The sequence below is a fragment of the Vanessa tameamea genome, chromosome 29 (genome assembly GCF_037043105.1).
Source record: "Vanessa tameamea isolate UH-Manoa-2023 chromosome 29, ilVanTame1 primary haplotype, whole genome shotgun sequence".
Lineage (NCBI taxonomy): Eukaryota > Metazoa > Arthropoda > Insecta > Lepidoptera > Nymphalidae > Vanessa > Vanessa tameamea.
The window spans coordinates 5,226,529-5,243,937 of record NC_087337.1 but is presented as its reverse complement, the minus strand read 5'-3'; the positions used below and the strand labels follow the sequence as shown (position 1 = coordinate 5,243,937).

Here is a 17,409-nt window from a genome sequence, read left to right as displayed (position 1 = left end):
TAGCCTATTTCATTTCATGACGTCACATCGTACAACGCTCAACACAGTACACACAATACATATTATATTTTTATTTAGTTTTATTAAACGCTTTCTAAAACAATAAATTCTTAAAATGACCTACAGTAAAACATTTACAGCCCAAGCTGCCCCTGTTCCCTAAACACTACGAGTAGTTCAAAAAAGATAAAATATATTAGCTCATCTAAAGCTATGCCAAGCTATTGATACATAGAAAAACAAGAAATATCAATCCGTGACTCACTTAATGGCGACGGGGTATATCGTGCCGCCGACTTCGAAGCTACCCTTCTTGAACTGCATCACGGATGTGTTGTTGATGCACGTGCCCTCGGGGAAGATCAGGATCGGTGGATTGTCGGGTACCGATATGTGTTCCTTTAATCTGTCGAGTAAAATATCGTAATTAATACGTAATTAATTATATATTTGACTGTACATTAGGCGAAACCTTCTTTAGTCTATTCGAATAAAGAATATTTTCATTGTGACGAAAAGTACTTTAATAGGTAATGAGTAGATAAAATTATCGGTTCACTAAATATTCATTTGTTTTAAGTAATTATGTTTATTGTTCATCTCAAGCTTGATGGTGACAAAAGACCTACAACGTGTTTGTCTCCGGATCTCAACTCACAAGGGGAGGGGGGAATAGTCATTAACAGACTATTACAAAGAAATATAATACTCAATACAAAATAAATTTAAAAACGTATAAAAAAGAGCCGAGATGGTCCAGTGGTTAGAACGCGTGCATCTTAACCGATGATTTCGGGTTCAAGCCCAGGCAGGCACCACTGAATTTTCACGTGCTTAATTTGTGTTTATAATTCATCTCGTGCTCGGCGGTGAAGGAAAACATCGTGAGGAAACCTGCATGTGTCTAATTTCAACGAAATTCTGCCACATGTGTATTCCACGAACCCGCATTGGAGCAGCGTGGTGGAATATGCTCCATACCTACTCCTCAACGGGAGAGGAGGCCTTAGCCCAGCAGTGGGAAATTTACAGGCTGTTTGTTATTTATTATGATTATGTTTAAAATATATATATATTTGTACGAACCTCCTCGCTACCGCATGCCTGTCTTTGACCTCTGATCGCTCGAACCAAATATGGGGCGAAGCCCGAGCCAGAGCTCTCTGTAAGAGCCCTAGAAAACCATTATGTCGCTGACCGATCTGAAAACACCGTAAATTCAAACAAATTCGTAGTAAAGTATTCGATTAACGAACAATGAACGAAAAACTACATTTAAAACAGACGTAAATATTTATTGTTATGTTACAGAATGTTATTATGTATTTAACGACCGACAGACAAACGATGACGGGCGACGAGCATTCCTAACACAATAGCAACTAGTTTCACACGACAGTTTAAATATATATTATCTTTTCAAATTCAACAAATCGTGAACAAGCTAAAACATCGAATTAATTAATTTTAGTATTCTTTATATACATATAATCATATATATATATTAGACGTTAACACTATATTATATGACCGAACGCCACAACTATTGGCGTACGTACACTACACAGATATATATATGTTAGGAATGTGTCATATTATTAAATGTAGTTAAATTATAATTGTCTATGTCCAAATGTCTTTGTTTTTGATTGGTCGAGACTTGAGTAATATATATTTGATATTACGCCAGAAGGCTACGTTAGAGTAAGATATGTCGGGGCCTATTTGTTTAAACGACTTGTTTGTTTAAACAGAGACTGAACAAGATTAAGAAAAGAACTCAATAGTGTTAATTAGTCAGAATGTCTGTCGGGTGTTGATAAGTATATCATTATTCAAGGAGTGGAAGCCTCCTTTGTATTCGACGAAAGATGCAAATCTTTGAGTTACCTCATTGTATTGGATTTATCAACATTATTATTACGAAGCTTCCGTTAGTATGTTTTCGAATGTGATAATATTAACTTTAAAGTCGCCGCCTTTAGCGACGGCGTCACGGATTCGTTTCAAATTCCACGAGTATATATTATTTTATCCACTTACTTGAAATCATATTAACTTTTTAAGTCTTTAAGTACAGGAATTAAAGAATCAAAGGTCATTCATAAAACAAAAACGACCGCCAAAAGTATTTAATCAATATCGTTCAATAGTTTCTGAGATTAGCTGTAACATAAAAATAAATCAAATACCGAATTATGTCTTTAACTAGTTTCGATATACGTTTACAACATTATGCCCCTGATGGAATTATGTCTATACGTTTCAACATTATGCCCCTGATGGAATTATGTCTATACGTTTCAACATTATGCCCCTGATGGAATTATGCCAATACTTTACAACATTATGCCCCTGATGGTTTTACTCTGTGATACAATGATCATATATGGGTGAATAAATGCCCCGTGATTAAACATGCTTATAGTAAATACGCTAGCATGCATCCCTCGACAAGCATTATATAACCGACATTATACTAGACATCACAAGGTCCCATCTTAACGTTAAAAACTTACCATTAAAACTTTTCATCTAAGCTAGACCATCACTGTTTCAAGGTCATTGATCGTAACCACCATCGCATTCGACTTTACAGTGCTTAGATTAGTTAGATTTTACAGAGATTAGAGAACTTAGACTTTAAACTAGTACGAAGTAGTACTAGACTTGAAACAAAACGTACGACCTTATTGAGACATTTTAGTTCTCAGTTGGGCTAATCTGAACACACTATTTTGATGAACGTATCCCTCAATTGATTACTCACGTGTTTTAAAGTGAGTATCGAATACGTTCGCACACAAAATTTCTACTGTTCTAATGCAATTTATTTGAATTAAAAAAAAAAAAAAAATAGTAAATATTCATCTTGAGATACGATTTTTGATATGATACTAAGTCATAAAATACTTACATGTAATCTACAGTCAAGTTTAAACTGAACTTTACTAAGTCAAAACAGCAGTAGCGTTCATATTGATCATAACTAGCTGCTCGCGCGGCTTTACTCGCTTTAACTGAACTTAAATACAATGAAATTTCGAACAAACAAACGGACTCTTCAGCTATTTTATATACATATATGTGGACGCCACTGCTGCTCCTTGAACATATATACAGACTCACCAACGAATAGCAACTGTCGCACATCAACACCAAAACGTCGATGGGGCTCGTGTGATTCGCGACACAAATCCCGCTACGGGGCTTATGGTCGCTATTGTGATACGTTATCACGGCCGATATGCAACGTGATAGGAAATTGAAGCAGACGACGGATAGCGCGTTGTTGACACGCTGCTTGAGGTTACCGTCCGGTAGGGTACCAACGCACGCGGTGCATACGATCAACCACCACACCTATGATCGATGGATATGGCATATGATATTAAGTCGAACTTGACATGGGGCATACTGTGATATGAGGTTAAACTTGATACGGGGCACATAGTTAACTATTGAAAAAAATGTTACAATATATATAGCGTCAGTCTGTCTTACAGTTGTAACATTTATGACTTTACATTATTCAAAATTTAAATACTATATATTTAAAAAATATATATATACAAAATATTAGATTATCGCGAACGCTGATTGTTTAAATATGATATAATATAAATAATTCAAGTTCAACCCAAATCACAAATAAAACTTAAAAACTAACAAATATCAAATTAACAGACACATAAGCACATCAACCCCAGGCTGGCGACACTGAGAAAATCGGTCCTACCAAGGAGAAGCACGTGTTGATACTCAGAACGCCGACGTCGATCGGACTCGTGTGGTTTGCGACACAGAAACCGTACGACCGGGGCATGTACTGCGTGTCGTGGAAGTTCGTGACGCACGACATGCCCCGCATTAGAGTCCGTATCGATATTTTATACGCCAGGGCGCCGAGGAAACGACGAAATCTGCTATCTGGCAACACTCCGATGAGCGACATTGACGTTATCATCGTGAATACCTGGTGTTGCCGTGTTATATTGTTTATTTTATATTTTAAAATAAAAAAATTGAAATAAAACTTATATATTTATATTTAACTGGGTAGTTTTAGCACAGCGGGGTTGAAATTATATTTTTTTATTAATTATAAGCAATTAGAGCTTCCAAATAATTATTTAAATTAAAAAAAAAAAAGAAATATATACATATATTAAAGAATTAACTCAAGAAAAACGAAAAATTGCATTAAACCTCATCCCATAACCTCTTCGAGTAATAATCACAATGCTAATTTAATTCGATTACAATATAAATATCGAAATGTATTTAAATAATTAATTAACGACATAATCACATTTATGAACAAACATACAATCAATAAGTCGATTTATGATAACATTGTTGACTGTCCGGAACTTTTTATCAAAATTCTATTTAAACGTCCCTCACATCAGTTCCCTTAATATGAGCCACATCTTTTATACCTGATTATATAAAACGCAACCAGGTAGGAATTCCACCATATCGAGATTATCAGTGTTGTACACCACCATCAGTATTAAAGCGAAACATTCAGACGTACGTCACGATAGTCGCCCTCGATTTAATCGAAAAATAAAGAATTGTATCTGTGCCCAATTCTAATCATACGGTTATTGTTGTGCTTGTGTTTAATTCACGTTTTCAATGCATACGTTTTGTAATATGATAGTGCACGGCGTTCTACCACTTCCTGTAAGTGGTACAACTTTTGCCTTGATAATTTTGAAATGTAATTTTTTATTTTTTATTTTCGATGTGATATTGATATCTACTGTTGGTTGTCCTAATGAAAATAAAAATAAAATATATCGATGGAAATAAAACCATAACACGTATATTAAATCATATTTTATCTTCAATTTAATAATCATTCGTTTGTCCGTTAAAAATAAGTTTATGATCGTGGAACACTCGGTTGGAACGAAGTTGCTTGATACGATACAATGAAATAGATCAACAACGAAATGACTACAATAAAATGGTTACTAAAAATTCCGTGGGAATTAAAAAGATAATTATATAAAACCTTATACAATATCAGGAGACAGAAAGGACGCGTAGAGGGGGCATAATGTTTTTTTTCCTTACGTTACGGTTTCTGCCAGTTCAATCTACTTTAAGTCGCGTTAAGGAACTTCGTTCCAAAGAAGCGTATACATATTCCGAGCGTTGAGAGACGTAACCAACGCGACGGATCCGTTATTCAAAATCAAATCAAAATCGAAATATTCTTTATCCAAGTAGGCTCATAAAGGCACGTTCGAATCGTCACGTTACAGTGTAGAGTTAGATTTAGAGCTACCACTGTAAAGCAGATGCTACCGAGAAGAACCGCAAGATACTTATTAGTTACTCTTTTTCACCATTCTAATATCAGATTGAACCGTAAAAAAAAAAAAAAGAAAAAAAAAAAATTGAACATTTTTGTGCTATCGGTACAGTCTACGTCTTATTTAATTGTATGTATTATTCGTATGTAATTATGTCATAATTTTGGTTCAATAGTAAAAACATACAGGTGTTTAAGTAGGATTGTAAAAAGGTCGCGGGTTCGCGCACCTTGTTAAAGTTCATCTTTAGTGTCTTTCACAGATAAAAAAAAGACAAAAAAAAAATTGAACAGATTATTGAGAACTGACATACTCATGAAATCTTTAATAAGACTTATTAGCGGTGCTAATGAACAGTTTTAATAATCGTGTTAAATAAACATGATTTAATTTTGATAAATTGTTATTTATTTAGAAATAAAAATAAAATAGATTCGTAATGTAATTAAATCAGTAAAAAATGTCGATATTTATTTCGAACGCGCATCACTCAAGTCACACATGAAAGGATAGATATTCTACCGACAGTCAGCAGTACTCAGAGTTGTTATGCTCCGGTTTGAAGGGTGAGGGAGCCAGTGTATACAGGCACAAGGGACATAACATCTTAGTTCCCAAGGTTGGTGGCGCTTTGGCGATGTAAGGAATTGTCTACGGGCGGTGGTGACCGTACCACCAGGTGGCCCATTCGTTCGTCCGCCAAAATATAATTAAAAAATCATGATGAGGACAAATTTGTTTGTATGTAATTGTATACGTAATTAATGTACATATATATTTCAACTTATAAATACTAGATGGCGTTATGTCAAATTGTAGATAATTCTAAATCGCGATGGCAAGATTCGCTAATTGTTTGCATATAGAATTTGGGAATTTTTTGAATAAATATGGTTACCAGTGGCACCTAATTGTTTTATTAGTAAAACGTTAGTATAGTGGAGCATCCTTGGGATTGACTGAGCTAGTTGTTCAGTTATAATATCCGGATCTAAGGATACAATTCTAAAAACGTTTTCCCTGGCCACTACCCTGGTCATTGGCTATTGAGTATCAATGATATTTACAATATATCATTTCCTTTATTAACAAATTACTTATTAAAATAAAAAACTCCGCTTGTCAATTTCAAAACTAACTATTAATAATAGTTTTATTGATAACGATAAATATCGAAAACAAATGTATCGGCCATCTTTTTTAGACGGTATGTCAGATCTCAATAGACGTTAAACTAACGACACAGTTATACAGGCTGTTCTAAATAATCTCTTGATTTTTTTTTGTCAATTGTTATTCTACAGGGCGTTATGTTATGTGACTCACCCCGATGACGAAGATCAGGATCCTGAGGGGTAGTAGGAAGAAGTATCTCACTACGAAACCCATCGCCCATATGATCGTCAAGCGCCATGTTAGAAATTCGTACTGTCTGAAAACATATTTAATAACAAATTTAATATATTATAAATATATGAAATACATTCCACGAAATTAGCTCCTAGAGGAAAATCGTGAGCTCTCATTGGTTAATACGCGTAACCTTTATTGGCCAATCATTTTTTGGGATAGTCTTACGAGTCAGATTCGTTTGAGCTTCTCGGCCAATGAGATGTAAGCATTTTGTTCTCTATTAATTCAACTCATGGAATTTGTATAGATACATATTTTTAGATATAGATTTTAGTAAGAATTCAAACATTCACAATGAAATATTTTTTCACAATTAGGTAACTTTGGCGTTTACATTGTCCTTGCGAGTGATATGACCATGGTGACCAATCTTAAGGGAGACCAGTCAACTACGCAGGACATATTCTAGTCCAGGTGTGAACACAGACAACACAACAGGTGCCCTCTCTATTCCGTCTCATAATCCAATCGGACGCAAATTCCAACACGATTGGAAGGAGTTCAGAACCAACGGGAGTGTACACACCTCCGACTTTCAGCCACCGGGCTGTTACTGAGAATTTTTGGATAGAAAAACTCAACATTGTTTTATCGCACCAATGATGCTCTTCGACACTAACCGCAAATTCTAAGATGCTTTGTCTGTTTCTGATAGTAGAAGAGCTGAAATGAGTTGAGTAGGACTCGGGTTCAATCTATCTGATATCGCCCCCCCACCCCCATGAATGAAGAATACACACACTTGTACAATGCAATATGTCCTAAACAGTTGACAAGTCCTTCAAGAATGAAATCATCACCTCTCTAAACTTCCGCAAAAACCTTAATTCTGTTCTAAGATGTAAAGCTGATCATCTACCTGTTAGTTCTCGTTAGGAGATTCCAACTCCTTAGCTCCTCAGCTTCGAAGACCGACGTCACTTGGTCTTCGATTATCGATTCCATGCCGGCCCTGACGAGGTCCATACAATGATGGAGATGGAACTCTAAATTCGTCTGAAAATAAAAAAAAAAACTTATTAAATCCTCTAATTCTGTTTTAGTTAATTCGGACAAACGGGCCACCTGATGGTCAATTGTCACCAACACCTATTAACATAGGCATCGTAAGACATATCACACATTCAACTGCCAATGCCAATCGCCAATGTGTGACCAACCTTGGGAACCAAGATCCTTATAACCGGAACACAACATTACCAAGCATCGCTGTTTGGCGAGCTTGCACAAATTAAATATAAACTTCAACTTTCCGTACCTCCAGCTTCCCAGGATCCGTTGTGTGTCCATTATGAACACGCTCCTGGCTCGCACTCCTCTTATAGTTGAGTTCTGGTGAAGGACCCAATATTTCCTGTCGCTCGATCACGCTCGTTTTCGTACCTGCGGGAAGACGAGGTCCAGTTCAATTTGAAATGACACGTAAACCCATGTAACCCAGTGGTTTGAACGCGTGAATCTTAACCGAACATTGACCACTGACTTTTCATGTGATTAATTTTTGTTGAAAAAATGTCAGTGTGGGCCACGTCTTCCAAGAAGACGACAAGGTCGAAGTCCAGCGAAGATCTGCTGATGTTCAGTAAAAATATAAAATAACGCCACAATTTATAAAAATAAAATGTAAAAAAAGGCACGGGCAACTGTGAGCCCGTGGATGTTGTAAAGTAAATAAAAAAAAAATTCAACTCGTGTTCGTCGGTGACAGAAAACATCAACAAATCAGTCACGTGTGTGCGCTACCAGCTCGAATTGGAGCAGCGTGATAGTATAAACTCCAAAACTTCTCAGAAAGGAGACCTCTTGTCTTAACCCAGTGGTTTTTTTTATGATACAGGTTGCCGGACGAGCAATCGGGCCACCTGATGGTAAGTGGTCCCCATCAGCCATAGACAATGTAAGAAATATTAACCGTTCCTTAATTCTAACTAAGATGTTATGTCCCTTGTGCCTGTGACACTCACTCACCTTTCAAACCGGAACACAACAATACTGAGTACTGTTGTTTGGCGGTAGAATATCGGATGAGTGAGTGGCACCTTCCCAGACGGGCTTGCAAAGGTTCTACCACCAAGTATAGGTCATAGGTGACTTCCTTTTTTCGCGAAATCCCAAGGGCTAATGAAAACATATCAAGACGTAAAGAAATACTCGTATAACCCGGTTTCAATCTCCTCAAAATCAATTTTGACAAGAATTGACTTCAATGATAAACTCCCTCAAGCTTTGCTAATTAATTTTCAATCACTCGTTAAGAAAACTTTGATTAATGCGACTTAATACCCGATAAGGATTACGTAAATGATAAACAGCGTGGAGTTAGGATTCGTTGATTTCCATGCAAGATAAGTTATTCTTTTTTTATTTTTAATAATCTATATGGCTGTGTTATCAATTCCATCGCGAAGAAATTTGACAACACTTTTATTTATCACAAAAATTAAAATGGGAATTCTCTACCAACTCACGTGTTACCAAATCAAATCAAAATATACTTTATTCATGTAGGCTTTTGAATCGTCATTTAACCAACTATATTGAGTGAAGCTACCACCGGTTCGGAATGTAGATTCTTACAAGAAGAACCGGCAAGAAACTCAGTAGTTATTCTTACCACCAGGTGGAGTTGAGTCATATGCCTACCCGGTAATATAAAAATAAAATACAAAAACTGTATCTAATCGTCGGAGAATATTAACCAATGAGTTCCATACCGGATATTTTCGGTAGAATCTATATTCCGAAACGGCGGTAGCTTTAATAATCATGACGATTCAAGAGCCTGCTCGAAAGAATATTTTGTTTTTGTCTTAATCTTAGACATTAGTGTTTCTAAAATGACACGCAACCAACTCTCACAACGTGGTCTTGATCTTATTACTAGAGTGTTTTTTAATGACAACCCGAAGGCATCAAGATTGTGGACATCCCGCAGCGCCGATATAGTTTCGACATTTTTCATAAGCAATCTATTTTAAAGATCTGTTTCTCCCTCATCAGTTTGAAAAATCGATTAACCAAATCACTTTGCAGCCATCTCTATATATCGTATAAAACAAAGTCGCTTCTCGGCGTTTTTACGCTTAAATCTTTTGAACTACGCAACGCATTTTAACGAGGTTCTCGTCAATAGACGGAGCGATTCAAGAGGAAGGTTCGTATGGATAACACATGCATATTATAGTAGAGGAAGCCGTGAATTTCGACTTTCTTAAAACACAAGCATGTTTAATTTTACGTTTGATCTTTAGACTTTATACTCGTCAAAACTTATAAAATATATACTTGTTTCTGTTCGTTATGAACGCGTGACCTGACCTAGGGGTCAATCCGACTAACCTATAACGGTAATAATACGTAACCGATTTAATTGTGATCCAACTACGACTATATCTCCCAATAACGACAAATTCTACTAAATTACATATATCGGTAGCCATACAGTACACAGCATGTAAATTTCCCACTGGTGGTATAAGGCCTCGTCTCCCTTTGAGGAGAAGGTTTGGGACATATTCCACCACGCTGCTCCAATGCAGTTTGGATACACATGTGGCTGAATTTCGTTGAAATTAGACACAACATGCAGTTTTCCTTCACGTGATAAGTTATAAACACAAATTCAGCACATGAAAATTCAGTTGTGCTTGTTTGGGTTTGCTCCCGCAATCAACCCGCAAAATCATGAAATATTCGCCCTATCTCTCTTTAACTTTACAGTAACCCATCTGTGAGAAAGAGATGAAGCGAATGATAAACCGATTTCGATATCCGTTCACTCTTTCTCGCATATCGTACAATGTTTAGCTAAACAAAGACAAGGCGACATCGGTAATCGGATGCCAACACCGATATTTAATCCAAACATCCGTTACACAACCGATGTCACAAAATTCGGATATCGCCCGTGCCTATTGGGAGCTAAGATGTTATATCCCATGTGCCTGCAGTTACACTGGCTCACTCACCCTTCAAACTGGAACACAACATGCTAAGTATTCCTGTTTAGCGGCAGAATACCTGATGAGTGGGTAGTATTTACCAGACGGGCCTGCACAATGCCCTACCATCAAGTGATACCATAAACTTTCTAAGAATCTTATATAGTTATTGTAAAAAAAATCTGGCCAGCGCGATTCAGATTTGAAGTTTAACAGATAAGCGCCATCTATCGACATTAATTTATAAACTACAAACTTTGGAGCCTTAAGTTGCACTTACCATTAACACCGTTTTCTTTGATAGTCGCTGATGGTGGCTTGTTATCATCAACCACTGGAGTTTCTTCTTCATCAGAACTGTCCGTCCGTTGAAGCTTCTTGGCGACTTCGATGTGCTGTCTGCCATACTAGAAATATTAAAAAAAAACGTGAAATTTCATATATAATAATGAACTAATTGTCGAAAGAGCAACAGACAGAGAGACATACTATCGTATTTATAATACTATTAAAAGATTAAATGCTTCTTTCATCGAATACATAAAACCTCTATAAAATATAGAATCTTGAATCATATCTCATTTACGTATGCAAATCGTGTAATACGTCAAATTGAAAACCTTACAAAATACATATTTTCCGAATATTTCATAAATGTATAAGGAACTCATAAATTTCCCGTAAATTCGTAATCAAATTTCGCCTATTTGTTAAGTAACGAAAAACACGGTTGAGAGCAAGCACGATGACCACAAACAATAGTAAAATAACTAATAGATAATCGTAATAATAATGTCGATACATGTCACATAGAATTGTCCGGAAATTCTCATCCGATGACGTGGTAATCCTATCCATTTTTATTTCGACAAAGTTCCGCAAAAACAGAAAAAGGTTGTCCAAAAAACGAGCAGTCTCAAATAGGATCAACTGGCCAATAACAACCCCTCTAATATAAAGCTACTTATCCAGAGAGACACTTAAATATTATTTATTTGTGTAATCATTTTATGAGTTTTGTATATATTTATAGGAAAATTTAAAATAAATATACCATTTGTTATATATATATATATATTTGATGTTTTTTTTAAGCGAAGCGGGAGGCCTTCCTCTCGTATGAAAAGAGTTATTAATAAAATTATTTACGGTCGTGTTTATAGTCTGCGTCATCAAATAGTGATCGCAAGGCTTCTATTACTTTAGTTAAGAATGATTTTTCTAAATACTTATATAATTCTAACAGATCCTGGCCACGTCGGCTAATCTCAACGGAAGGCGTGCAAAGACAGGCGCTCTCTCAATGCCTCGGCATAAACGATGGAACTGCAATGCAATCCGACTCGAATTCAAAGAGTTTTTAACGCTGAACTAACTGTTTTACGAGCTTTCCGAGGCACGAGTGTGTAAACTATTCCAAATCCTACAGGGGTTTCAAGCCGAGATGGCCCGGTGGTTAGAAGACATGCATCTTAACCGACGATTGCGGGTTCAAACATAACACAAGCACCGCTGGTTTTCACGTGCTTAATTTGTGTTTATAATTCATCTCGTGCTCGGCGGTAAAGGAAAACGTCGCGAGGAAACCTGAGCATGTGTTTATCGATATAATTCTGCCACATGTGTATCCGGCCAATCGCATTGGTGAACAAGCAGCGTGGTGGATCAGGCTCCCAACGTTCTCTTCCAGAGGGAGAGAAGGTCTTACCCAAGCAGTGGGACATTTAAACGGTTATTGTTTCTTATAAATATTAATTTAAAGAAATTAAAATAATGACTGTCGCTTCTCAATTTGTTTTTGATAATGTTATGTATGTACGCAAAAACATAAATGATTTTCCCAGAAATTGTGACGTACATTCTATTAACACTAGGAACAAGAATAAACTTGTTACTCCAAGTACCCGATTACACAGGGTTAGTAACTCTTTTTTGGGGCAATGTATACGTTTTTACAACAGGATCCCAGAAAACGTTCAAAATTATTCAATTATAAAATTCAAAAGAATCGTTAAAGAGCGTTTGTGTGCTAAAGGATATTACAACACTAATGACTTTTTAGTCGACTGCACACCTTGGGAATGAAATGATCGCCTCCAGGCTGCTTCAAATAACTAAAATATAATTATTATTGTACATGCAAAATGGAAAAAAAAATATATCCCGCTGAGTTTCTTTCGCCGGTTCTTCTCAGGTCCGAGGTGTTAAACTCCGAACCGGTGGTAGATTTTTGACTATCAATAAGCAAGTGTAAACACTTCTATATTGAATAAAGATTTTTGACTTTGACTTTGACTATATATATGTCCAACATCGTTTTTTGGTAAGGTATATTAAACCAAAGTATAATTATTGTGACGTCAACCGTAAATTCATTTTGATTATTTCACACGCCGTTTAAAGAACAAAAACACAATACTACCAAGAAGATTTCAAGACAGTTCTGTTATATATATTACAAAGATTTTTAAAAAAAAAAACGCCTGAATTTAAGCTCGGGTTCCATCACAGGACGGTAATTATTGTAAAAAAACAGCATTGTAAATCTGTTTATTTGAAAAGAGCAACTATGCGAGTTTCTTGCCGTTTCTTCTCGCTGGAGGCTGCTTTCCGAAACGGTGGTAGTATTTAAATATCGACGATTCAAAAACGCTTCGTTGTGAAGTTTACTTGAATAATATTGATTTGATTTGACTATATTTTCAAGAGGTGGGGTTTTGGGAGAATGAACGTCTCATATGACATTACTGACACTACCGATTCTCATGCCGGTTCTTCTGGATAGAATCTACATTCAGAACCGTTGGTATCTGATGAGTAGGTATCATTAACTGTTACTGTTTCATTCAAACAATTACAACTGGAGTACACGAAAAAATGATGATTAACTTTTTGTTTATACCTCGACCTCCGTGGTCGAGTAGTGTTCACACCGGTTTTCATGGGTACGCCAATCCGAGGTCCCGATCCGATTCCCGGCCGAGTCGATGTAGAAAAAGTTCAATAGTTTTCTATGTTGTCTTGGGTCTGGGTGTTTGCGGTACCGTCGTTACTTCTGATTTTCCATAACACAAGTGCTTTAGCCACTTACATTGGGATCAGAGTAATGTACGTGATGTTGTCCAATATTTAATTATTTATATATAACCAGCGATCCGCCCGGCTTCGCTTTGTTGCTGATACTAAATAATACTACAGAACGATACTGTCTTTATACAAAACGATAACAGCTTCTTTGTCATTAGACAATACAAACCGCTATGCCACTGCATTTAAAATCTGTAATATCTACGAAAATATTCATTTAAATTACACGCTGTAAAGGGTCATATTGATCTATATTAAAAGCACAATGTATTTAAGGTACTTAATTGGATAAGGATTATTGCTTCGTAAATAAAGAATTATTTTTCGTAAAAAGTAAAAGATAAAATGATTATTGTGGTTATATCCCCAAGAGATAGACGTATACCACCGAGGACTTTTTTGTAGACCTTTATAAGTTAATCTCGTCGGACTCAGTCAGCGCTTGCAATGTAAACTCAAAAAAAAAGTGTTTATTTACGACATCACATTAGAAACGTTGTAAATTATCAGAGTTAGAGTACTATATTATGCATGTATTATAAATAAAAACATTCACCTTGAATCTGTTAAAAAAACCGCATCAAAATGCGTTGCGTAGTTTTAAAGATCTAAGCGTACACAGGGACAGACAGACAGCGGGAAGCGACATTGTTTTACACTATGTAGTAAAGTTAAACTAAAAATTTGAAAAATATACATAATATACTCTGCAATGTGACTTCAAGTCTCGCGCAGGTCTCAACTCTAGCGAATATCATTCTTGAGATAAATGACCTTGAATGAGAGGATCGTGCGGGTGTTCTTCCATATCTCAAGGTCGTTACGGGTTCACATTCGGGAATCGGTCCGTCATACTTATCGGACTAAATCCTTTATCGTAAAATGATTATTGTCGTTGTGCAATTAAAATAATAGTAAGTACTATGTAATCACATCAGCTGTTTTTCGCGTTTATCGATATCTGATACGGATTTTTTTTTATTAAACGAATTAATTTGTGTTTTTAAGTTGGTGTTAGGGCTTCGTGCTAGCCCGTCTGGGTAGGTACCACCGACTCATCAGATATTCTAACGCTAAACAGCAGTAGTATTGTTGTATTCCGGTTTGAAGGGTGAGCCAGTGTAACTACAGGCACAAGGGACATAACATCTTAGTTCCCGAGGTTGGTGGCGCTTTGGCGATGTGAAGAATGGGTAATATTTCTTATAGCGCCATTGTCTATGGGCGGCAGTGACACTTAACATCAGGGGGCCTATCTGCTCCGCCTACCTATATCATAAAAAAATGAGTATTTGATTTAGTCATAAGGCTATTGGAAAGGCTATAAGGGTAACTTTAAGCCGTTAGATGCCTCGAGTGTGACAAAAATTGCTGTAAACATGTCGTATTGAGATGTTTGTAGCGATCTATGGACTTCAGTTCTCGTGTCGACGCAATGATTGAGTTCTACGAAAACGTTTCCGCTGAACAAAGTATATTAAAACTTTTATTACAGTATTACTATTAATTTTAATATTCATATAAAATTCGCGAGTGGTCAGTTAACACGTGATTGTTAATCGAAGACTGTGGGTTCGAATCACTGAGATTTGGTTTTTTTTTTATGTTATAGGTGGCAAACGAGCAGGAGGCTCGCCTGATGGAAAGTGACTACCACCGCCCATGGACATCTGCAACACCGGGGGGCTCGCAGGTGCGTTGTCGGCCTTTAAGGAATGAGTACCTACGCTCTTGTCTTGAAGTCGTATCGGTTCGGAAAAACCGCCGGCGAAAGCTGGTTCCACAGAGTGGTTGTGCGAGGTTTCGTGTTTTATATATGGGGAAATCCATAATCCAGATGAAATCTGCCTCAGGTGTATCCAGCCACCCGAAATGAAACGAGGAAAAATCAACTAACTTATAAAATTTATGTTAAGTGTCTGATTCTATTTCGATCCAACTTCAACTATTCCTCACAAAAATTAACCTCAGCTTAAACGTAACTGAGGATCAATTCGACTTATTCGAATCTTACAGAGAGTTTTTTTTGTGGCATTATATTTAAGATGGGCACCAATAGGAATATTTCTTTTTTTTTTTTTAAAGATTGATGATTATAAGAAATAATGAAACGATTGCGAGGGTTTGCGAAATATATTTATTGGAGAATTATTATCAAGCTTGAATTTTACTTTGTCATCATGATCCACTGAAATTACAGCTGCAACGTGGAATTAAATCTTACACAGTGACTATGGGACATTAGCTGCACATAAAAAAAATCAGTTACGGTCTCATTTTGAAGAGCAGCAGCCGTAGACGTGCAGAAAACAAAGGATTCTCGATTGCAATTTACTAAATAGTTACGATTTAACAAAGAATGAATTTTAGAGACCGGAAAAAATTTACTGACCGTTTAGAGCGGAACTAAGGCTGTATAAGAAATAAAAAATTAAAAACGTAAACAAAATAGAGAAAATTTTTATCGGCAAATTACAATTCTAACTGAAGTATACTGTTTATATATTATATAATATATTTATTTAAATGGAATAAGTAAATCTAAGGTTTGTTTATCATTGCTCCGTTTCCGGACGAACTCGGGCACATATATAATAAAAATTAATAATAGACAATAATCAATACTAATATTATAAACGATAAAGTAACTCCGTCTGTAACCTCCTTAGATAAAATTGTGTATAGAGTTAATTTGAGTTCCCGGGAAAGTAAACGGCGCCTTTTTTTAATCCAAATCCTAGGGACAAAATTTGGGGTGACGGTTTGCGTACAGTAGGTAGGTACCGTCTACTCATCAGACATTATCCCACCAAACAAACAACAACAATAAGCAAGGTCGATTAATATTTCTTTTAGCCCTATTTGACCGCCAACCTATATCATGAAAACATAACTGACGACCTCCGTGGTCGAGTAGTGCGTACACCGGTTTTCATGTGTACGCCAGCCCGAGGTCCCGGGTTCGATTCGATTTAGAAAAAGATCATTAGTTTTTTATGTTGTCTTGGGCATGGGTGTTTCTGGTACCGTCGTTGCTTCTGATTTTCCATAACACAAGTGCTTTAGCTACTTACATTGGGATCAGAGTAATGAATAATGAATTTTTATTTAATAATCATATTGACTGTCTGATTTATACCTGATTATATAAAACGCAACCAGGTAGGAATTCCACCATATCGAGATTATCAGTGTTGTAAACCGCCATCAGTATTAAAGCAACACATTCAGACGTACGTCACGATAGTCGCCCTCGATTCAATCGAAAAATAAAGAATTGTATCTGTGCCCAATTCTAATCATACGGTTATTGTTGTGCTTGTGTTTAATTCACGTTTTCAATGCATACGTTGTGTAATATGATAATGCACGGCGAGACTTCCTGCAAGTGGTACAACTTTTGCCTTGATAATTTTGAAATGTAATTTTTTATTTTGGACGTGATATTGTATCTACTGTTGGTTATCCTAATGAAAATAAAAATAAAATAAAATGTTTGTGATGTTGTCCAATATTTATTTATTTAACTATACATATAAAATGGCTGGCTATCAACGCACACGCAAAACTGAGTCTAGAAAGAAAAAATCCGTTACATAAAGATTTTTGGATATTAAAATTTTAAGGAGTAAAATGGA

The 17,409-nt window shown here is 36.2% G+C and overlaps 1 protein-coding gene across 2 annotated transcripts in view; it reads right to left on the bottom strand.

The window, feature by feature from the left end:
- LOC113402091 (glycerol-3-phosphate acyltransferase 4) overlaps positions 1-17,409 on the bottom strand; it is a 199,939-nt gene that overhangs the window by 2,681 nt on the left and 179,849 nt on the right. Inside the window, exons 3-9 of one of the 2 annotated variants that reach the window (XM_064219718.1) lie at positions 10,965-11,091; positions 8,002-8,126; positions 7,603-7,739; positions 6,657-6,762; positions 3,740-3,976; positions 1,087-1,202; positions 266-406 (exon numbers count right to left, since the gene is read on the bottom strand). In XM_064219718.1, the coding sequence (XP_064075788.1) occupies positions 266-406; positions 1,087-1,202; positions 3,740-3,976; positions 6,657-6,762; positions 7,603-7,739; positions 8,002-8,126; positions 10,965-11,091 (989 nt within the window). Of the gene's footprint in view, positions 1-265; positions 407-1,086; positions 1,203-3,129; positions 3,364-3,739; positions 3,977-6,656; positions 6,763-7,602; positions 7,740-8,001; positions 8,127-10,964; positions 11,092-17,409 lie in introns of both variants that reach the window. The other variant, XM_064219719.1, reaches the window with a different exon arrangement.